Below are 24056 nucleotides of genomic sequence, written 5' to 3' on the forward strand. Positions count from 1 at the left end.
ATGTGCATTCCATTGAAAATGCAATTAAATTGCTAACTATTTATATCTTGTAAAGATTTTTAAATTATTTGATCATACTATTCTAAAGATATCAATTTATTTATTGATGACAATTTGGTCACATAAAAATATTCGGATATATATCTTCGATAATTAATAAAGTTGATATTCTGTAGATATTGCAGTTTTTAAGGGGTCGGGAATAACTATATATTTATTTTCTACAATGTATAAACGTTATCGAAAAATATGGAAGTCAGTTAAATATATTCGATGTTTATATTCTTAAGATGTAATCGATATTGCGACAACCGATATTTTATATAGATTGATATTTCCATTTTCAACGATAAGCAAAAGATATCGATAAGCATGAAAGTCAGTTAAATATATTTGATAATCGACGTATTTATCGATATTCCCAGGATTCCCTAGATATAATCGGTGTTTTGATAAACGATAGAATTAGTTCAAGTGGTCCGGAGACACAGCCTTGTTTATACCTGAAAGAAGAGGCAGAAGCAGACCCACTGGTAGTACTTGTAGTGCTTCTTGTCCGCCGGATCGCCGTCGGAGTTGCCGATGCCCGGATACGGGACCGACACGCCCTGCTTCTTGAGGAAGAGGCTCTTGAGCGTGTAGGTGGACTGGATCCAGCAGTACGTGTTCAGCACATCCTCTGGAATATCTTTGGTGTGCACACAATCGATCGGATTGCCCACGTACTGGCGTGTGGTTATAATTAGCGAGAATGACATCAGAATCATCACAGTTATTGAGTAGTGCAGGCGGAATACTATCGAATCGGTTTTAACGTGACTGACCTTTACAAGGTTTTTCAATCCACGAAATATATCTAACATGGTTTGTCGTCAGCGAAAGCTGGCAAGATCGGCGACGGTTCTCTCAGGCCTCTCTTCAAGCTTCCCTTCCTTTTCCTTTCTATTTCGCTTAGGGTTTTAAGTTTTCTTTTGTAATCGATAGTATCGAATATGAGAGTATCAAGTTATCAGAGTATCGTGTGGCTATCGATCGATTGTGCTCCCGATTCCTGGCTGTGCTTTCTTTTGCGCGGCAGGCCCATTATCGGCGCATCGGCTAATCGGGACTCGAACCGGAACCGAAAGCGCGGCAGCTGGTGGTTCCGGTGGTGCGGGTGGTGCAGGTGGTGCGGATAGCTTTCCAATTCCTCGGGTTGCGACGTGTTCGTTGTTGTGGGTCTGACTGTCACAGAGCTGGGCATCTTCGGGTTCGGGTCCGTTCCTCCGCGCTCCACTGTGCTTAACCCTCTGTCTCACATTGGCACTTTTGTGGTGTTCTCTGTTGTTTTTGTCTGGGTTGGGTCTGGTTTGGTGGCTACTGTTATCGGTGGGTTAATCATTTTGTTGTCCCCAATGTTTCGCGAATTATATCTATATTTTCACAAAGGTCCACTGCAGTATCTTTTAAATTATTTAATCTCTTTTCTAGCTCATTCAAAGTCTGACGCATTTTGTTAGGGGTTCCCCTCTGTGCTTTACACCTATTAATCAATCATTATGAAACCGTCTTACTCATGGTGCTTTTGAATGAAAAAATAGCTACTTAAAGTATTTTTTTCTGCTCCTGTTGTTTACTAACATGTTTATTTTTGGCTCAATAGTTTAATATTATTAATTTATTTATTTTTGGCCTAAAAGCATCAGTTGGAAACAAAATTGTATGGGAAATCAATGGCCATTGCTAGTCAAACATTTCAGTTTTCCTGCTGCTTGAATATTTCTTTTTGTTTTATGCTTAGATAGCATTGAAAATTGCGCAAAGAAACAAAACAAATAAAAATCGCTTTGAGCATATAAATAAAATGTGGCATCACCCCCTCCTTTGCATATGCTAATAAACTTATGCTGACTGACGCAGGGGAAAATGGAAGTCGAAAAAAATGGAGAACAACAGTTTCCAAATGAACTGTAAATTTAAAAATTGCAATGTTTATAAACAAACTTTCCCGTCGAGTTGCCGATAATAAAATCAAAACAACAGCGATAGCAAAAAGCCAAAAGCGAAAAGTTGAGTACACAGAGAAAAGTGGCTGGCTATATCTTTAAAACTTCAATGAATTATCAAAACCAAGGGTGTCTAATTGGTTTATTTATTATTTTTAAAAATATTTGGCTTTAATATTTTTAAGAAAAACATAAAAAATTTATTTTAAATGGTTACTTTTTTCCCATCTAGGTTATAAAAAGTTATGTTTTCTTTCTGTGTACATAACAGAGATACATCCGAGAAAAGTCCACGCACACACCGGGAAAATTGCGTATACGCACACGTGGCCCAGCAAAGTCAAAGGCGAAGGCTGACCAGCGGCAGCCAAAGAATCCGCTGCGGATCGCATCGGATCGGATCGGGGGATATCGGGGGATATAGCCCAAGGCGAGAGCATCGTTAATCTATTTCGTAATCCAGCAGAGTTCAGGCCGATCCCCGATTTGTTTATAAAACACACAACAGAGATCTCCCCATCGACCTGTTTGGGCTTCCTGCCTGCACTTGACATTTCAACGAAACTATTTCGTTGCTCGGCGTTGTGAAATATGCCAGAAATGCTGCAAAGATAACAGGGGTGCTGGACACCAGGAGGGATTGCCCAAAATCCGAGACTTTTCATCTGTTTTCCCCATTAATATAATGTGGACAAAATATGATATGAGACACCGCATTCCAAGAATCGGGCGAGGTGACTAATTGGGATTTTCCCTCGTCCAACAACAAAGACACGAAAAGCACACACAGTAAAAAAATAAAAATAAAATGAAAAGCGAGAAGTAAAAGAACATTTTCCGCCGGGATATAGTACTCGTAAAATCGAACAACGGTCGATCGGCTCGAGTTGAGTTCACTTTCGAATGCAACCAGCGGAGAATGCTAACAAAAACATATATTCCCCCGATCAAAAGCGGCCAGCGCACTTTGAAGTCGACTGGCATCGGAATCGGAATCAGAGTCCGAGACGAAATCGATTTGATTTCAATATTTTCAGAGTCAATACGGGTGTGATGGCCAAAGAAGTTCGAACTGGGGGAACTGTTTCATAATTATTGATACATTTCCAGGCAGCTGATGGGGACTTAAGCGACTTTCGGTGGCCAAAACATGCAAATCCCTGGCTTATGCTTGCTTAACTTTATATTCATATACGTGACTATATTTATTTTGTTAATCAGATGTACAAGGCCCTCGATTTCCTCACGATTATTACAAAATGTCTGCAGAGATCAGTAAAAAACTGATTGGGTATTATTCCAAAATTTATAAAAATGATTCTCTGATGCAAAGATCAATTTTTAATTCTGCCCCTAAGAAAAATAAACAGTTAAATTAAAGAATTGTTATATTTTTAAGCACCAACTGCATTTCTTTAATACTTATATATGCATTCAGAATCCCTAGACCTATGTTTAATTATTTTAATTTTTGATTAATTGTTTTGCCAACGCTGTTGATTTTTCGATTAATTGATTCAGTGAAATTTGCAACTGTTTGAACCATTTTTTGCTCAACATATGATGCTTTTCTGATTTTATAACCGCTTTCTTTTCAACTCGAACCCTTAACGCAATGCCCATTCACAATTTCCCATTCATTTTTCTGGCATGAATCAATCTTCTGCCGCCGACTAAATACTTTATTAAACAAAAACAAAATTTACTTAAATAAACAACGAGCCAAAAGTTAATATTTCATACCCAACAATGTGTGAATGATATGAGACAACAACAAACTCGCATAAAATATAAAAATAAAATGGAAAATAAAAATCTGTGGTTTTTTTTTGTCTAGTTTGCTTTTGGGTTTTTGGACAATCGTGTCGAATGTTAATTGTAAAAATTTGTGGATCGCCTGTTGGTTTTCGGTTTTTGGTTTTTGGTTTTCGGCTTTCGGGTTTTCGGTTTCGGGGGCAACGGCAACACATGGCCCCCGAATTCGAATTCGCAGTTGGTTTATTTACTTTGTAAGAGTTAATTATGATCAAGCGGTGGCCTGCACACAGCCCCTACAATACTATATATACGTGTCTATATAAATATAAATTCTGTTTCTGATTCTGATATTCTGATTCTGCGGGCATGTGGCTTCCTACTATATGTTATGATCCCGATCCCGCAATGCAGTCAGTGATCTTTCGTGGGTGTTGTGAAAATATAGAAAACGCTGGGTTGGGTTTTGGTTTGCACGGCATCTGATCGAACTTCTCACACTCGTACTCGTCGTCTGGCTTGAGTTATCGTTGCAATCTGCTCAATCGGTTTAATCGGTTTAATCGGCGTGTGTTATCGGTATTATCGCGCGGGACAAGCGCGGGTCACGTGTCCGACATGGTCGACGCTTTCATCGGGTAACTCTGCACACCTCACATTTTCTTTGATCGCTCACTTGTCAAAAAAAAAGGAACAAAACTTCGACGGCCTTTGCAATTACAGAAAAAAAAGACTAATCGGAAAATGGCTTTTCCGCGGCTTGGTGCTTTCTTTTTTTCGTCACGGGTTTTTTCGAGATCAGTTCGGGCGGAGAGACTGTGGACTTTGGAGCAGCAGGAGCAGGAAAAGACGCGCACGTTCACTTTGCCAACGCAACAGACACTGGCGGGCATTGGCCAAGAAAAGCCACTCGGAAAATGGCCCGGCCACAGCTGACGGACGGGGAGAGCGAGACAGCGAGAGCGGAAAAGCCAGAGAGAGAACGGGGAAAATCCGGAGAGCAGATCTCTGTGCTGCCAACAATTTTTGGGCGGCAGCAACACGTTCTCTGCTCGCGAGACACGCACACTTCCGGCGGCGAAAAAAGGGGGGCGGTGGGTGGCAAAGGGAAGGGGGCTTGGGTCGGACAATAAGTGTGGGGAAGGGGGGGGGGGGCTAGAGAAAACCAGGAGCTGCACTCGCCGGCCATAAACAACAATGGTAGTTGCAACAATCTGTGCCCAGGCCCAAAAGCCTAAAACAAAAGGCCCAAAGACCCCCTCCCCCGTCTAATAAATCCGCACCCCTCCCTCGAGTTAGAAGTCCGAGTGGCATCAAAAAAATCGCTTAGGATAGTGGGACAAAATATTTCAATTGAATTTCGAACTAAAGATCTTATAAACAAAAATTATGAAAATCATTTTTACTTTTCCAGAAAAATTTTGACTAAGCTAATTTGTGTGATCTTGGAATACATTTCGACCGACTTAATTAAAGCACATAAATTAGTTGATCTCACAGTAATTAATTTCAATTTTTATTAAGTATGGTATTAAATATTTTATTATAGGTATATGATCATAAAGAACATTTCCCTAAAACAAAATTAAAATATTTGTAATATTGTATCATAGTTCTCACAAAAATTATTTAGCTTTTAAATGCAAATTTTGAACCACTGTGTATTTGAACAAACTATTTACATACTCGTATTTATTTCTCGCACGCTCGCGAATGACAACGAAAGAGACAACGAGGGGAAAGGGGTCTGAGAACGGAGAAAGGAGTCTGGAGAAAGGAGAAAGGAGAAATCAGAATGCGAGTGACAACGAAAACGACAGCGACAACCCTACGAAGACCCGATATCCAATGATTTGAAGCGACATCACAAGGAGTCAGACTTTCCGCTGCAAACACTTTGCGGCAAGGGGCTTGCAAAAATGCACTGCGAAAAAAGATGGAAACTTCTTTTTGTAAGTAGAAAATTTCTTAGTACTTAATATGTAGATCGTGGCTCATGCATTAATGTTTTTGTTAATTTAATGTATTTGTTTTTACATTATTAGTGTTTTTCCCATATCTTTTCGAACCATTTCTTTATTTTAAAATATTTTGAAATTCATTTATCAAGGTCTTTTCCGGAACTTAAGCTTCTATATATATTTATTTCATTAGTTCATGAACTAAAATCTTTGTTTCCCATTTGTATGAAAAGATATATTCCCATATTTCCTTGACTTGGACATATATTAAATGCATTTGACTATGGCGACTTCCCCGATTTTCTCGCAGTGTACGAGTGAAGGGTTTGCGCTCTGCATTGTTGTGATTTCCGCTCATTATTGCTGCAATCAGGCGGCCGGAGCCCTTTGTCCTGTATCAGGACATGTGACGTGGCGAGGAGCCGGAGCCGGGATTTATGCGTATTTTGATTCCTGCGCCTAGACATCATGCGGGGCATATCAATTGGAGTTTTATGAGGCCGAGCACAGCTGGAGTGGTGAGCATAAAAACTGTCTGACATATCCGCTGGCCGATTTGATTAAGTTGTCCCAGGGCGGCCAGCTGCCTTGGCACACCGCTGGCCAGAATAATAGGACACATTGTGCTCTCTAAGTTTTTGAAAAACAGCATATGATTATCCCTGATTAAAGAGGTTCGACGTCAAAATAAAATGCATGGTTAATGAATGAAAGTACTTATTATGTATTATGTATTAAGGTTTAAAAAAAAATGTTTTTGTAATTTTAAATTTTATATCAGAAAATATTTGCATAATATTTAAATATGACTTTCAAATTAAAGTTAAAAAAAAACATTTTGTATTCATTTTTTCAGATTTACTGGCAAAGAAAGGAATTTAAATTTGCTCCCATAGTGACTGTATTTGTATCTGAATCTCGTTCTGTATCTGTATCTCGGCAGCTGCCGCAGCCGCCACAAAAATGGGTGTGAGTTGGCCAGAGGAAGTGCCTCAAAATTGGGAATGGAAACTGGAGGCTGGCCATCAAAATTCAATTGGTTTGAGGCACTACGTGAGTCGCCTAGCATACTCAGTCCCCAGAAATGTTCCCGTCTTGAGACAATGGCGGATCCCTCTGCATAATTCGGCCATTAGGCGATGTTTTTGCTGGCCCTGGTTTTCCGGGGATTCTGGCAGACATTGAAGCGGCGTAGACAATGTCCGGAAAGAGCCTTGCCTTGCCTCATTAATGCACCCGAAAAACATTACCCGGATGGCAAATGCATGAGTACTTTTCCGATTTTCCGCCATTGGGCCCAGCGCCAAATGATGCATTAAAATGAAAGGGAGGAGGGCCGCCGAAAAAAAGAAACATGTTAATTATATCTCTTGGACTTGAGAAAGGTGTCTCTGTTTGTTGGAGGTTATCGCAGAATTCGGGGCTTACTATAATGTGTAGAAAACATAGCTATAGCCCTTAAAGGGCCGATTTCTCAATGTCATGTCAAGTTGAAGTTTGTTATCTGCCAGCGAAAGCTTGGAATGGTTTGGAAAAGACAAAATCGTTTTCTCAATATTAAGTGTACTTTGAGAAAGACAACTCTTTAAACAAGAACTGAACTTAACGATAAAAGTTAACGAGACATTGAGAAATCGGCCCTTAAATATAACATCTAACGCGTTTCAATAGGACTACACTTTATGTTAATTTTTTAATTCAGTTCTCTGTTCTGGAGAAGACACATATTTCTTTCAAGACAGAAAATACAATAAAATCAAGCGAATTAAGATGTTCCTTTCGAGAACCGAATTAGATACAAAGGAATAGTGATCCCATAAAACTTGTGGTTATTGGGCTGATGAATATCTGGGGAGTCGTTTCCCCGGCCACTTTCATGTAGTTTCTCGTTTCCGAAACAAACACTTTGATGGACTGCTCGATGGTTTGTTGGACCCCTTTCGGCACCTCCCCGATCTTAAGCTTTATCTGTATGATTTTATGATCGACAGGGAACCGCACACGCGGATTTTATGAGGGATGTCAAATGGTTGCGTCAGTTCTTGTTGCGATCGGAAAGAAATATGATTTGTAAGATTGGATATCAAAAACGGTTTAACGAGCTCTTGTATATGCCGCTTGTTATTCTTTTTTTTTTCACTTGGGATTTCCCCGGGGGCGGCAGGTGGTGAAAAGGGGGCGGGTTGAGGCGGAGGGGCACCACACTCGCCACATAAATTATAATTTTTTCAGCACTCGGTCGCTCAGCGGGTCGCTGGCGTAAATAAATAAAATTAATGGAAATATCAAGCACACTGCGCATAAAATTGATAAAAGACGCTCGCGTCTCCCGAATCGGAAAGAGTTCGGGAAATTGAAAATTGGGGAAAAAGCAGAGTCCCCGCCCATCGGTTTGGGTTTAAACGGGGTCAAGCGATTGCATTCTGTGTGTTTTTTCTCCCCCGTTCTTAACAAAAATAGCGCAGACAAAATATAATAACAGAGCGCACAGTGCTGGAAAAACTGGAGAAAGCGAGGCGTCCCAAAATAGTTCTTGCCTCTTTTTCCGGTGCAGCAGAGGCAGCAGCAACATCGCTGCCTCGCAGCAACATGCAACGTGGAGCAACTGCAACTGCAGCGTCTGTGCCGCATTAATGCATCATATACTCGATTCTACGGTTTTGCGGCCAAACAAAAGAGACAACGCCTCGAAAAGTGCGAAAGGTCATTGTTGCCTTTGCCAGTGGCTGGTGGCTGTGTTTGTTACAATTATTTCCAGGGATTTAATACTTTCCCCAGGGATCGGCTAGACGGCTTACTTCGTTTGTCTCATGCGTCAGAACAAAATTAGGGACCAGTACTATTTTAGACAAGTTCATTAACTTAACAACCAGGTATAACCAATCGTAAGTCACATCATATTTATAAATTGTATTGGAATATTGCAATTTGTCTACCAATAGTGATTTTTTTGTGCCAAATTGGGGAGAATTATTTTTTGACGAAAAATACGTTATTTTTAAGCCGTTTTTAAGGCGTGACTTAGTCAAATCGAGGCGCATAACGAAAATACCGCCTGTTATGAGCAGTTAACAACCAAGGCTATCGATCCCTATCACTTTTCGGGAAATTTACTTTTTTACCAATTTTCGTATTTTTTGTAAGGGGTTGTATCATCTTTTTTTTCGAAAAATTTTCAAAAAAAAAAATTTTATAGATTTAAATGCCAATCGATTGGAAATTTAATTACGAGATCAACGAGGTATCACATTCCATATTCTGACCTCACTTCGCAATTTGTCGACCAAAATACTGATTTTTTAAAATCAAAACTAGGGAGTACTATTTTTTTGACGAAAAGTACGTTATTCATAAGCCGTTTTTATATCCTAATTTAGTCAAATCGGGGTGCATAACAAAAAGACCGACTGTTATGAGCAGCTAACAACCAAGGCTATCGATCCCCACCACTTTTTGGGATATTTAATTTTTGATCAATTTTGCATTTTTTGTAAGGGGTTGTATCATCTTTTTTTTCGAAAAATGTTCAAAAATTAAATTTTTCAGACTTAAATGCCAATCGATTGGAAATTTAATTACGAGCTCAACGAGCTCACATTCCTTAATCTGACTTCATTTCGCAATTTGTCGACCAAAATACTAACTTTTTTTGGTGCAAAAATAGGGAGTATTATTTTTTGACGAAAAATACGTTAAGCCGCTTTTATGTCGTTATTAAGTCAAATTAGGGCACACAACAAAAAGACCGACTGTTATGAGCAGCTAACAACCAAGGCTATCGATCTATATAACGAATCGGGAAATTTATTTTTTGACCCATTTTCGCATTTTTTGAAAGGGGTTACATCATCCATTTTTGCGAAAAGTGGCCAAAAATTTAAGTTTTTAGATTTAAATGCATATCGATTGGGGACTTAACTACGAGCTCAACGAGGTATTACATTCCATATTCTGACCTCAGTCAGCAGTTTTTAAGTCGTAATTCAGTCAAATCGAGGCGCACAACAAAAGATCCTCATAACTTTTAGGGAAATTTATTTTTTTGACCAATTTTCTTATTTTTTGTAAGGGGTTACATCATCTATTTTTCGAAACATTTTCAAAAATTTAAGTTTGTATATTTAAATGCCAATCAATTGGGTATTTAATTCGTTATTCTGACATTATTTCGCAATTTGTTGAACAAAATACTGATTTTGTTTTGCGCCAAAATAAGGACCATCAATTTTTGGGCGAAAAAACGCCGTTTTTTTTTTGATTATTTTTTGATTCCTAATTTTACATGTCAAGAATGCCACTATTTTTACTCTCGTCCACGAGGGCTGTATAAATTACCCAATTTGAAGAAATAATAACAGTGTATTTACTCTTTTCCGCAAGCTATCTAAAAATCAGCCAAATTGAAAAAAGAAATACAAGAATATCTTAGTAGGTCATTTAAAATAAAAATCACAAATAATGATTATTCATGGTAATAAGAAATGTAAAACAAATCGAATTTCAAAAGACAGCGCCTTACAAGGATAGCTTTTCAAGCTTTTTGATTGCTTTTATGCTTTAAGCATTTTCACAATTTTTCCGAAAAGCTCAAAGCCAGCAATTTTCCCAAGTTTTTCCACCAAGTTTTCCCACCCAGGCAGAGCTTTCATTCGCTTTTAGACAGTTCCGTTACCACAGGATAAAGCTCTCGGCCTTAATCAATTTAAAGAAAGGGATACGATCTTTGAAAATACTATGTACTAGTACTTACCTGAAAAAATAGTGTAAACGCTACCCATTGATAATATTTTGTGTGCTTTATTGTTAGAGGCCCGCGGCCCTGTGAATTGTGAACTCCGGGAAAAGGCACCTCGGAACCTTGCTTTTTCATAAACGCATCGACCACTGTATACGTTGAGTGTATCCAACAATATGTGTTGAGAACATCTTCGGGAATGTCTCTGCAATCGAAGGAATCGCATTAATCGGTATATATCTAAGCAATCGGATATAATCGAAAATATCGCTCACCTTGTATGTACACAGTCTATGGGATTTCCTACGTACTGCCGCGTCGTCACAGCAATCGAGAATGTGATCAGTAATATAACCGTTGCGTTGGTGTGCAGGCGAAAAACAGGTGAATCGATTTTGACATGAGACACCTGTTGTCGGTTGTTATCGATGCGTTATCGGAGGTAACCGTGTTTTGTGTGTAATTTGTTTGGTGGTTGGTTGGTTGGTTTGTTGGTTGTTTTTTGGTGTTTTTCGGTGGGGACGAAGAGAGAGAGCATTATTATTGGATGTCTTGGTAGATTTTTAAGTTACATAAGTCCAAACACAAAAGGTAACCCAAAATAGTTAAACGAAAACGGATGATGAGAGAAGTCTCTTGAACGCAAAACTTTTGCTATATGTCTGTTCTGAATGAAATCGAGAGGACTGCTCTCGGGTGCTTTATCATATGGGGTTATATATCTGGTTATGTACATTCATAAGCAATTTCTTTTCCGCTTTCAGGGGTCCTTACAATTAGCTAACTCACTTATCGATAAATATAGGGGCTCCCCATCCGCCTGCAATCTGAAGCAATATGTTTTCTACAGATATATATATTCCTTTTACACATATGTCGTTCAAGTTGCGGGCGAAGTGGAAAGTTTTAAGATTAATGCGAAATAAATACAATTTGCTTTTGGAAGAATTCTCGAATTCATTTCGGTTTGGCTTTTGTTTTTCTTATGGCAGGTAAGTATAGTAAGGTGTCACAGCAATTGTTTCGACTTCCTCAGCTAGCTTAAACATTCCTTTCTTTTCTGGTATCAAATCAAAACTCAAGAAAGAAAAACTAAGTTTTATGTGTATGAGTAAGAGATAGAAAGAGATAGAGAGAGGTGTGAGAGAAACGAAAAGTGATTGAACTGCTGGGAATGCAAATTTTCGGTTTTCTTTTTTGCATTTAAGGCTGATATATAAATTACAGATCGGTAGAAATGAGGAATTTGTTCAGAGAAGGAAAATTTGACCAGTTTTTGGCCGCCATGTAGAATTTTTAGCTATAACCAATCAAAGTACCCTGCAGATTTCGTTATCGAATGGGAATTGTTTCGACTGATTGATAGATTTTAACGATGACCACTTAATCGATATTTATCAAAATGTAATCGCTTGACTGACTGAGTGACTGTCTGACTGGCTGACTAGTTATGGCTGAGAAATCAAAAGGAAAAACACAGAGTTTAAAAGGAGAGAGACCTGTGAAATTTCGATAATGGCTTGGTTCAGAATTGATTTGATTTAGAATCGATTTAGAATGCAGATTGGTTGGCTGAGTGGTTAAGTGAGTGGTTTAAGTTCAGTGGTTTCAGTTGAATTCAAATTTGGAGTGGTGGTTCGTTTGTGGCGGCTTTAGCGAGGTGAGTTTCGTGAGCTGAGCTGTGGTGAGAGACATACTTTAAGAGGTGAATACTGAATACTGCAGTGATCAGTGATAAGTGATCAGTGATCAGTGGTGCCACTTGGTGGTGAGTTGTGATCTGTGATCTGTGATCTGGGTGGTTTAGTGGTGTCTTTGGTGGTGGTGGTGTGGTAGAGTGGTGAAACTGAGAACGCGAGAGCGAGCGAAACAGAGATATAGTGAGATCGAGTGAGAGTGAGTACAATATAGAAACAAATTGAATATATAAATAGTTGAATGTTAATTGAATTAGGTATACGTGGTGAAAAATCTAGGTGAGTTAGAAATTGAATTGAGTTGAATTTAATTTAATTGAATGTGGCGAAAATGTACGAGAACTGCTTATATAATATGGTTGAAAATCGGTTTACGTTTAATCTAGTTTTAGGTAAAATCAAACACAATACACAAGTTAGAGTGAGACAAACAGACATAGAGAGCGAGAGAGATACATATATTATATATAGGCGTATATATTAACTGAGAGAGTGAGAGAGATAGTGTGTGTGGCAAAGAGAGAGACAGGTAGCGCGGCAAAGCTGGGTTCTAGGCTTAAGTATGTTCAGATTTTATTTTCGTTTTAGTATATTTAATAGCCCAGATAGACGTCACATTTTATATGGGGCCTGGCCGTACTTTCAGGTGGTTTTAATTTTATTTAGCTCTACCATTTCAACGTTTTTTTAGCTTTACAATTTTGATTTAGTTACAACAAGTATTAGGTTCTTGGGTATACTTCGTTCTGGTTAATTTTGAAACACAAAATCGCAATGTCAATTACATCTGGGACTGAGAGCATACAGCTAGCTATTAGTTATATAAAGATATAGATATGGTATGGTAGTTTGTTTTGTTTCTGTTGGATCTCTGTTGTTGTTGTTTAACTGGTTATTGTTGCTGTGGAGTCTGGAATTTGTATCTTGTAGTTTGGAGTTTTTGGTTTCGAGTTGGTAGTTTGTAGTTTGGAGTTTGGAGTTTGGAGTTGTTTGTTGGTTGCGGTTTATTTCTTTCCTGGTTTCGGTTTACTTTCTTGTTATATATATATATACGACATACGATACTTAAAGCTGTCAGAGATACATACATGTATATAAATATAGAGTGTGGATTATTATCTTTAAGTTGCTTTATTTGGTTTGGTTTTGGTTTTGTTTTGGTAACGCTTGCTTTTCATTTGCTTTTAAGTCTTTTTTTGCATTTTGCATATTTTGTTTGTGAGTGGGGTCGTGAGATTGCGTGAGAGAGAGAGACAGAGTTTGTATTTGGTGAGTAAGTGAATCCGTGATTGAGTGATCAAGAGAGATAGATAGTGAGTAGGTTTATATAGGTTTATTTTAGTTCAATTTCTTTTGCTTTAATTGTCGGCATTTAATTGACTTCGTTTTAATTTGAGTGTACTTATGCAGATACAGATACAGAGAGAGAAATATGGTGGTCTTCAGTTTTTGCAACCGACGGCGATTTAACTGGCCATTACAAAGAGGGTAGAGAGAGAGACAGAGATAGGGTTTCGGGCTTTCGGATAGAGACAGAGTGATTGTGAGTTAACGTGACAGAGAGAGACAGAGCGGCGTGATTCGTGAGACAGAGACAGAGCGTGAGATGGGAAACTAATTTAGTTTTCAGGAATCCCAGAAATCTCCGGAGACAATGCCTCCTTTGTTCAAAAGTAGACTACCTTATTTGATTTAGTATTTAAAAAAACTTAAAAATGAAAAAAGTGTACTTTATCTATTCTATTTTTCAAGTTTGACTTAGAAATTACTAGTGTTCTGAAATCACTTATAAAGGTGCCTAAAAGTAGGCACCAATATATTTTGAATTCAGGCTAGTGACCTTTTGTGGCATTCCAATTCATGAGAAATATTTTAAAACCATAAACTTATATTAATTTAATATAAAGTACAATGAAGCTTAAACATTATTTTCACAAGAACCATGGCAAAATGTAAGACTACAATGAATTTCTACAAAGTCGGATTGTCAACTGCCTACTTTTGGGCAAATAAAGGGGAGATTTGGAGCAGCCAGAGATTTCCAGAATAGAATCAGGAGGGGATTTAAATCGGGATTTTTAGCTTTCATAGTGTGCTGGCGTGTGTGAGCTTATCTCGGCATTTGCTAATTTGATGCTGATTCGTGACTTTGGTGACTTTTGGTGATTCGTGACTTTGGTGAACTCGTGATCGTGATCGTGACTTGGTGTTTGTTCGTGTCCTGTGCTTTTGGCGTGTTTCACTTTTAGCTGTTTTTGCTGTCTTTTTGGAAATTGCTTAACATTTTGTTTGGCATTAAGATTTTGCATGACGCATTGTATATTTGCTGTTGTAGTTCTGTGGTTTTGGTGATTTTGGTGAGAGGCAGAGGCAGATTTTTGCATTACGTTCATCACAATTGGCACAGTATAAATATATTTTTTTGGTTTGGTTGGCGTGAGTTCTGGTGGGATGTTGGGTCCAAATTGGTAGAGTTTTTTACATTTAAATTAGCAGAGGTCAATCTTTAGGTGAGGCGTTTACTTTTGGATTTTTGGGTGTTTTTCTCATAGATATTTTTTTTGGCACTTTTCAGGGCTTGGACTCGGGTTCAAACACACACTATACAAAAAAACACATCTCATATCAACGACAGAGAGGGCAACAGAGAGAGAGAGAGAAAGAGACAGAGAGAGTGGGGCAGAGAGAGAGAGCGAGATGGGGAGTGAGCTGTGGAGAGAGACGGAGCGATGATCTTTGGAAGGCGTAAATCAAAAGTAAAAGTAAGGAAAACCATAAAGCGAAAGTGTCTACGTAACGAAATCGAAACGAGCCAAGAAAATGGGAAATGCGCGCACACATAAAACTGAAACAGGCCAAGGGGAGGGGTTTTTCCGCGGTGGGGAAAGCTACAGTGCGCCCCATGCAGTTAGGACTGTGCTCTTGATTCTATAGACAGTCCATTGTTAAGATTTTCAAAGACCTTTACACTTTACATTCAATATATTGCCTTATCACTAGTCATATTTCGCAGTCAAAGCCGCACATTTTAATTAACATGAATATTGTTCTGAAGTCAGTGGTCTGTGCTTTTCTCTATTGTCTTACTGTGGAGAACCCTGTTTCCGGGGGGTGATTTCAAATTAAATTCTTAGCCTCTGCTGGAGATCCCCGAATATTCGACTAACACCACCCTCGGCACGCACTGTTCACCGATCCCCCGCCTCAAGGAGTCGAAAATCCTTTGACCAACCCAATCTGGCCGAGTGCACCCTTGGGTTATAATGGAATTCAGCCCAAGTGGATGAATGGATGAATAACCCCCGCCTCCTTTCGTTCGACGCCCCTGTGTGGCAGGGGTGTAAGAAGTAAGAAGTAAGCAGTAAGTAGCAAGTAGCATGTGTAATAAGTATCATGTGCGCTGGACTGACTTACTCAGGGCTGATTAACGAAATGAGGGCCAGAAGACTCCTCCCCGGCTGACTGACTTATGCCCAGTAACCATAACAATGAATTTTATGCCCCCTTTCGCAGGGCGCACCAGCCCACCCCCTTTTCGCCTACTGGTAACTGCCACTGACTGTCGACTGTTAGTGCCACTGCTGCTACACAGAGAGAAGAGCATTCATATTACTTCCTATTATTTATTTGGTCTAAGAAAAAGAAAATTGCCAACGGTGTCAAAAGTATGCAAGCGAATTGAAAAAAGTAATCTTTATTGCATACTTTTAGGCACCTTAATATGTGATTTCATAACTTTAGTAGTTTCAGAAGAGATTTCAAATAAAAATTGTAAAATCTTTTAACTCCAATTACCAGAAAAAATATAGTTAAATGTATGCAAGTAAAAAAAATTAAGCAATTTTGTGTGGCATACTTTTAGGCACCTTCAAAAGAAAAATCAAATAAAAGTTTGAAAATCCTATACGCCAATAAAACCAAAATTGTAGATTGAATTTCAAGATATACAATTGACATTTCTCTCTGTGCAGACGGCGAATGGGGGCTCAGTGGCTTCGGCTCGTTTCTGCTATTAGAACAACATTGGCAATATATTTGGGGCAATAAAAATAAGCTTTTGCTACAGCTACAACGAGGAGGCACTGGCACTGCCACTGGCTTTGTATTTGTACTTGCTGCCCCGTATTTGTTATTGTTATGGGTCCTGCCGCAGTGCTTGCCACTTACGCTTCATTAGGATGCGTCTAAGAACTCTTGCAGCCAGTCAATAATAAATTGAAGCCAGCTCCCTCGGTCTTCGGAAGCTGACTTTCAGTTCCAGGAGGAACTGGTAGCTGGTAGCTGGGAACTGGGAACTGGGAGCTTCAGATCCAGAGCTCCAAGTGCCTGGTGGCAATAAACAAGCAAACAACAAGGACAGATACACATCAGTGGGCCACGCCCCTTCCCCTCCACAAGACCGCCCCCCGGTTACACATCATTGGAGTTGACTTTAAATTGGCGACTAAAACGAACAATTGGCCCCGGGAAAATTCAGCAAGAAAACTCAACAGTAAACCAAAAAGGAAAAAAAAAACGGGTAGAAATGTGAAAACTAACAACAGGCTTTTTTCAGGGGGAAGTGTTTTGTTTATTTTGTGTATTTTGGGTATCAGTTATCGGGCTTTTATTTTTACTTATTTTTGTTTCAGTCAGCAGGCAGACTGGATGCTTTCACTTATGCAAGATACAAATACATGGGATTATAGTAAGATATTTATAAATATATATATATAGTATATACGGTTGGGTGTTCTTTTTTTTCATTGAAGTTAGTGTTAAATAAGAGGTGTTCTTTGGTGTGTGGGTCAAACCATTTGTAATCGATTTGTGATTTTCAATTCATTCTCCGACCGTTGGGCGACTATTTACACAAGTCCAGGCTTCGGGGCTTGGGTTTATTAAGGTCTCGTTTTAAGACTAGTTACTCAATTTACTGGGTATACAAATCAAACATTTTCAACGTGCCACAACAAAAGCGAAAAAAACTTAGGGAAAATATTTATATTGCTCTACGTGCTCATCATTTTTGTACAAAAATTGTTTTCAGAGTGAGAGAGATACAGAGATAGAGAGAGACAGGACAAAAAGATAGAGGTGCATGCTTCACGGGATTTTTCACAGCCAGGGTTGCCAGGGCTGGCCAACAAAATGCAAACAACAAGGTCAAGCGTGGTCAATCGGCAGCAAAATAAGTGAAATTCTTCAGTTGGATCGCTGCTTACTTATAACTTATACGTATTTATTGTATGGTACATGGGTAGTCATAGGTGTATATTATATAGTGTTCACAGTATCATACAGTTATAGAGTGGTAAAAAATCAAATACGATAAAAGTGTGTCAACTCTGGGTGTTCTTCTACTTTGTGTGTGTGTATACTTTTAGCTTTTGCTGGTATCTGTGGCTCAAGTTGCAAAAGTATATAGAATAGTTTGATATTATTTTGAGTATAGTATAGTATTTAGTTTAGCTTGGAGTAAATAGTTTTTCGATTTGGTTAGTATATATGCGGTATATTGGTAGTATACGGTATAGATATGTTCATGTCAACTGTGGGGTTTGCATTGGTTTTGGTTTTTCGCTTTTGGTACATATTTTTGGGAATATTTCACACTTTTTCTTTTAGTTGATCATATATCTTTTTATTCTCGTTTATCGAAATTTCAAAAAATGATAACAAAAACAAATCTCAATAGTTCTGAACTGAGTGAGTGAGTGAGATACAAAGATACATAGAGCGGCGCACGCTCAGTGGGTGGGCGTGAAAAATACAGAGAGTGTGGAAGAAAGAGAGATATATATATAGAGCGGGGAGGAGAGAAAGGGACAAGGCGACGCCTTTGCTGATTTCTACACAGAAATTGCTCGATTGCCAACATATATGCTGCCTGTCCGTTTAGCAGTTGGTTTTTTTTCGTACGGATTATCGGTTTTTGTTAATATATATATCGTATATAGATCGCTTTTTAGTTAACCAAATTTAATACAATTGAATTGTACACACACAGGCGCACGCAACACACGCACACACACAAAAACATTGAAATTAGCATTTTTAAAGTGAGAGACAGAGAGAGAGAGATGGATAAGAGTATTTGGTATTTTCGGTTATTCAGTATTTTCTGGTATATTTATTAAGGGGTGGTGTGGTGGGTGGGTTTTGCGGTTTGTGGGGGGTGGTTCGGTTCTGGTCTGGGTTTTCTTCCTCTTCTGCTTCTTTGTCTTTAGTGGGTAATACTGGTACGGTACTCTTTTTAAGGTTCCAAAAACAAAGAGTTCGCAAAAATGCAAGCCGAAAAAGAATACTGTTGCATACTTTTTGGCTTTCGAACTGGTACTTTTTGCTATTTTTCGTGATATTTGTTTATACTTGATTATGGTTATTTGGTATTCAGCTTCAGTTTTCTTGGCATTCGACACAAAAAAATCATTCGTTTACATTTGGCTTCTCTGGTACTTTTTTATTGGTATTTTTTTGCGTTTTCAATCAATTAAAATTGCACATTTTCAACAACATCAACAACGACAACTACTTTTTGGTATTACGAGTAATATTTATTGTTATTTTTGGTTTTGTTTTTGTTTGTTCCTTTAGATAGATATATATAGAAGTATATGTATGTTAAGATATGCATATAAATATATATATGAATATATATGTATATGTATGTAAATTGAGTATGGTATATTATAGATATATTTATTTTGAGTACGAGTAGATAGGTTTATAGATATATATAGATGGTGTAGAATACGATAGTTGTTGCTTCTGCTCGGCTCAGATCCATCGATCGCTTATCGGTAATCGAAATAAAAAAAATTAACAAAAAAAAACGATTACTAACCAAACGGTAGCACAATCTCAAATCAATAACGCTTGACGATTACAGTTACTGAAAAAACAAATAACAATTTTGCTTGCTCGCAATTGCTCGGTGATTCATCGATCGTAAGAAATTAAAGTATAGAAACAATAATAATATTACAATATACGTCTACACCGATATATACGTACAATTGATTACACATACACATACAGACAAGCATACACATACACAATGCGACATACTTATGTTTGGTTTAGTTATCAACACTCATATATGCTCTCGCACGATTGATTTATCGATAAGTGAGGTAATCGTCGATATAAGTCAGGCTTGCATTTTAATTAATCGAATTGGAACAATGTAAAGATACGTTTTATTGAAAGAATCATTTTACTTGTTGGTGATCGCAAATCTTTAAACAAAAATGTGTCTTTAAGCTTAAAATAAAATAGCAGATTGCAAAATGAGTTCAACAGGAAAAAATAATAGAATAATTATGTTACTTGATTACTTTTGATGCGATTTTCGAGCATATATGTGTGCTGATATATATCTGGCTTAGTTGGTAGTTAAAGTAGTTTGCACTTGATATTACGAATATGGATACAATACCACAAATGCCGCAATACGAGATATTGATTGATTACGATACGTTACGGGTATTATCACTGCTTGCTTGCTTGCTGAGATCTGCCGATCGAAACATTTCCGTGTACGTTACGCTCAAGTCACTACGGGGATATCCGGCAAACAATACAACAAATGATACAGTTGGTACAGTACAAGTAGCATTATGGATATAGATACGAGTATGCATATTATAAAACACAAGAGACTGCAATTGATTGAGTTGTTGCGTACAGTTTTCGGCTTAAGACACGTGCAAGTTGTTTTTTTTTCTGGGGGATTTGGGTCTCTTTTTTGGTATCGGTATTGTTGGAAGTTTTTTTTGGGGGGCTTTAACTACTTGATTGGGGGCAGGGCAGTAGAAAGATCGGGGTTGGTGAGAGAACTGAGGGCATTACTGGAACAAAAGATCATCACAAATCAAAAGTTTATTTTGGGGTGTGCGCGGTGTGGGGATTCAACAAATTTTCGCTTTTCAATTATGGGCTTTCCTGCCTTTTTTTATATCGAATTTCAAGAATGGTTAAAGGTTGTTTATCTAGACTTCAGGTACGGTACGGGGATTATCTGGACTCAGAGAGAAAGAATTAAATAGAGAAAGTGAGAGTAAGAGACGGAGAGAGCGGCAAAGAGAGAAAGAGATACATAGGGGTTATGTTTTTGGTTCTTGGCGATAATTGTTCCACATGAGGAGGAGGTTTCAAGTTTGCTCAATTTCAAGTTTGCTTTTATGTGTTTCGTTTCGTTTCATTTTCTTTTCTTTTATTTTTTCGGGCTTTAGTCGCGTTCGATTTTTGGAAAAATATATATATTTACACAGAGCACCATATACGCGGCAATAGAGCTATTTAAAGGGCTATCTTTGGTTCTCAGACTTTCAGTCATCGGGATGGTTTCCTCACATTCTCCTGCCCTGAGATAGCATTTGGGTACAGTTATCGAATTGCATTTGGTTGCTTCGATTGCATTTGGTTGACCTACTTAATTAGTTATATACGCATAAATAGTCATCGTTATTGATAGATGTGGAAAATCATAATTAAAATCAACTGAAAAAGTTAACCTTGGCTGATCGTTTTTAATCGTTTTCTTGCCAGCTTATCGTAGTCGTAATGTTTATCGGGATTGATTATCGGTTATCGCCAGGCACTCGCAACACTTTACTATACTTTTACAAAGTCTGCGTGTGTACATATGTGTGTCTGTAACTGTGTGGGTGTGTCAGAGTTACTAAAGAGAGACAGAGATATCGATATAGATACAGAGAGAGAGAGAAAGAGATACAAGTAGGGTTAGGGCGGATAAATCGATACAAACTTCATTTTGTATTAAATTTGATTTGGTTTTCAGCGTGAGCTTTTCATGTTTCCTTAGGTTATATATTGTTATGATTTTAATTTTTACGGAGACGTCGACAGCATATTTTGTGGTGGCAGGCGAGCAATTTGTTATCGTCGGGTTAAGGTTCTGGTTATCGTTTTTTTCGGCGCGGTGCGGCTGCGTTTTTGATAAAATATCGATTATCGTTGATTTCTTTAATTTGCATCCCCTAATATGTTCTGTTTCTGTTCTGGGTATATCTGTTCCTTAATCTGGAATCCTGAAATCGCGTTCTACAAGACATGAAAGTTACCAAAATATAAAGGAAATAGAGAGATATAAGGAGATGGATAGAATTGACAAAGCCAAAGCAAAGTTAAGGAAACGTGAACCGAAAAATCGTTTCAGCTAACGTAGAGCTTTCGGGGTTAAAATCATAAGCCATTAACGATAACAATGAAAATGATAAATCAAAAAGCACAATTTAAGCTAATCATCTACTTTATAACGATTTATTTATATATATGCAATACTTATAAGCAAAAACAAGGCGTAGATCAAGTGTGGTATAAAAGAAAGAGAGAGACGAAAAGAGACGGGGCGGGCAGGACTGGCGAGATAGACTGAGACAGAAAGACAGGGAGAGAGCGATAGGTCCCTATTGAAGGAAATCGATAGAGAAACCGAGCTGAAGTTCGATAGTTTCGGGAGAGTGGGTGGTGAGTTTTTAAAATGAGAACTAGTATTTCTTGATTTGTAATTACCATTTTCTATCACTTTGCTCTTGGCGGGGGGTGGGGATGGATGGGCGTGGGCGGCACCGCACACACACGCGCACACACACACACACCGCCAGCAGTGGTTCAGAGCCAGTCTATCGGCTATCGATAATTGTTATCGCCGCCGCAGCTGCCGCTTGCGTTGAGATCGCTTTTGATATCGCTCTTAGTTCGATTGATCGCTGATTCGTTGATCGTTTTATTGCTTATCGGTTATCAATAATCGATGAATTGATTTGATTTGGTTTGGTTGTTCAGTCGCACAAGCTAAGGCCACCTTTTCACGAGTTGCCCTGTTTTCATTTGATTTTACGATTAAATATTTTTTGATTTTGTGGTGCTAAGTTATCGCGCGTCACGTTTCGTTTTCTTTTTTTTGATTTGGTTTTGCAGTTTTGTAAATATGTTTTGTTATATACTTGGATATATACGTGGCTATATGTACATACGAGTTATCACAATGGTTAGCATTATTCGATCGTAGTTCATAGTTCTTGCTCGTAATTCACCGCATCTGGGACCGATGCCCATTATTACTGCCGCACTCTCAACTGTCTCTGAGATTGTTCGTCGATATTTTCGTACCAGGTAACCTTCTCTTCTGGGCAGGATCTGATTTGGAACTGGAACTGGTATTGGTATAAGTACTGCTAGTGTTATCGCAGCTGTCTATGGAGTTTGGCCAAAGGACTTCGGCTTCCCCAGCGATTGCTGATGCTGCTGCTGCCTCGGCCTCCTTGTCGTTATCGGTTATCGATCTGATGTTGATTCCGCTTCCGGTTATAGCTGCCGGCTCTGGGATGTCGCTGGGCAGGGTTGTCAGGGTTGCCTCATAGCCGCCGCTGCCGTTTCCGTATCCGTTTCCGCTGTAGTCAACCTTCACGTGGCGGCACATTCGATTTTAAGTTCGTTTCGTTTCGGTTTATGGGGTTTCGTTCGGTATATAATATATAAATATATAAAGCATTTGGTATGGGTTTTAATTATGTACATAGATTGTCTCAAAACCCTATAAGACTCCTTCGCAGCTAGGCGATTTTGGGGGTAAGAGTTTTTAAAAGTGTTTGTGTTCGTTGTCTGTAGTTCTTTGGGTTAAACACGCACACAATTCGGGAGTACTATAGATGGAGCTCAACTAAAAAATCGCTTAATAATTTTGCTTTGTTAAAAACACAATTAAACAAACAAACACACAAACAGCGAGAGGGAGACAGACAAAGATATAGTAACGATTACGGTAATATATTCATAGACTCCAAACATATTAGCTAATCAATCAATTACACAGCCGATTACAAACAAAAATCAAATTCAACACAGAAAGAGGCGCAAACAGAGTGACAGAGAGAGATAGAGATACAGAAAGAAAAATAGAGAGAGAGGGACAGAGACATGTGTCTTTTGTGTGTGTGTGTTGGAAAGAGAGAGATAGTCCGAGAGAGATTTAGATAGAGCGATGGGAATGTTGGATGGACAATGGTTATTAATGGACAATGGGCTCAGAAATGGGTCTCAATGAAGAATTTGCCACGTTCGAAAGAGACGGCAATAGAGGGGCGAGAAAGAGACGTCACTATCTTTTGTCCCGCCGCTGGTTTTTCATGTTGAAAATCCTACTTGATGAATGTTTTGCATATTAATTTCATTTTTTCTGCGTTCTTTTTCCCCGGGCTCTGATGACCTTTTCTTGTAAATGTTCATTTGGTTTTTTTGTTTTTATTGTTTCTTTTTGTCTTTTGTTGTGATCTTTTGAAGAAATGTGCTCACGGTAAGTACATTATTACGAGTATTGTTATCCTGGCTCTTGTTACTTTTATTTGCATTTCGCTTTATTGTTATCATCTAGGGGCCGGGTTATATGGAATGGCAATGGTTAAAAAGTCATGGCCTCTAAACTCAAAACACAAACGAAATGAGTGGTGGGGGGTTGGGAAAGTAAAAGTAAAGTGGTGGGACGAGTATTATTTTTGACTGGAATGGAATGGTCTGGGCTTGGTATATCATTTTGCATTGTTACTCGACGATGGTTATATGGGGTTGGTCCCCCAGGTTATGTCGGTCCACAGGTATCTGTCGAGTTCCGAAGTTTACACATGGAGGGTATCGGTATTTTTACTTCATTTTTAAGGGGGGTCGGTTATAGTGTAAGATACATTTGATACTCTCGGCTTATTTGACTTTCGTATTTGGTTTTTTTTTGGTTGGCTCATTAGTTACGCTTATAAGAGTGGTAGTAGTAGAGTAGTAGTATAAATAAATAGGTAGTAGAAGGTAGTAACATATTTGATTCGCTTTTGCTTTGCGTTTTTGTTTTGCGGTTTTGGTTTTTTTTTGTGACTCAAATCGATTTGGTTTTAGAGATATAATTGATTTGATTTTGAGTTCGAGT

The 24056-nt window shown here is 38.4% G+C and overlaps 1 protein-coding gene across 7 annotated transcripts in view; it reads right to left on the reverse strand.

The window, feature by feature from the left end:
* Positions 1–24056, reverse strand: part of LOC119557433 (innexin shaking-B) — a 164651-nt gene that overhangs the window by 17360 nt on the left and 123235 nt on the right. For 4 of the 7 annotated variants that reach the window (XM_037870185.1, XM_037870189.1, XM_037870188.1 and 1 more), the window contains 2 exons: positions 10712–10845; positions 10452–10641 (listed from right to left, as the gene is read on the reverse strand). In XM_037870185.1, the coding sequence (XP_037726113.1) occupies positions 10452–10641; positions 10712–10845 (324 nt within the window). Of the gene's footprint in view, positions 1–503; positions 1360–4232; positions 4607–10451; positions 10642–10711; positions 10846–21652; positions 21769–24056 lie in introns of those variants that run through there. The other 3 variants (XM_037870193.1, XM_037870190.1, XM_037870191.1) reach the window with 3 other exon arrangements.

This window comes from Drosophila subpulchrella, chromosome X, assembly GCF_014743375.2.
Source record: "Drosophila subpulchrella strain 33 F10 #4 breed RU33 chromosome X, RU_Dsub_v1.1 Primary Assembly, whole genome shotgun sequence".
Lineage (NCBI taxonomy): Eukaryota > Metazoa > Arthropoda > Insecta > Diptera > Drosophilidae > Drosophila > Drosophila subpulchrella.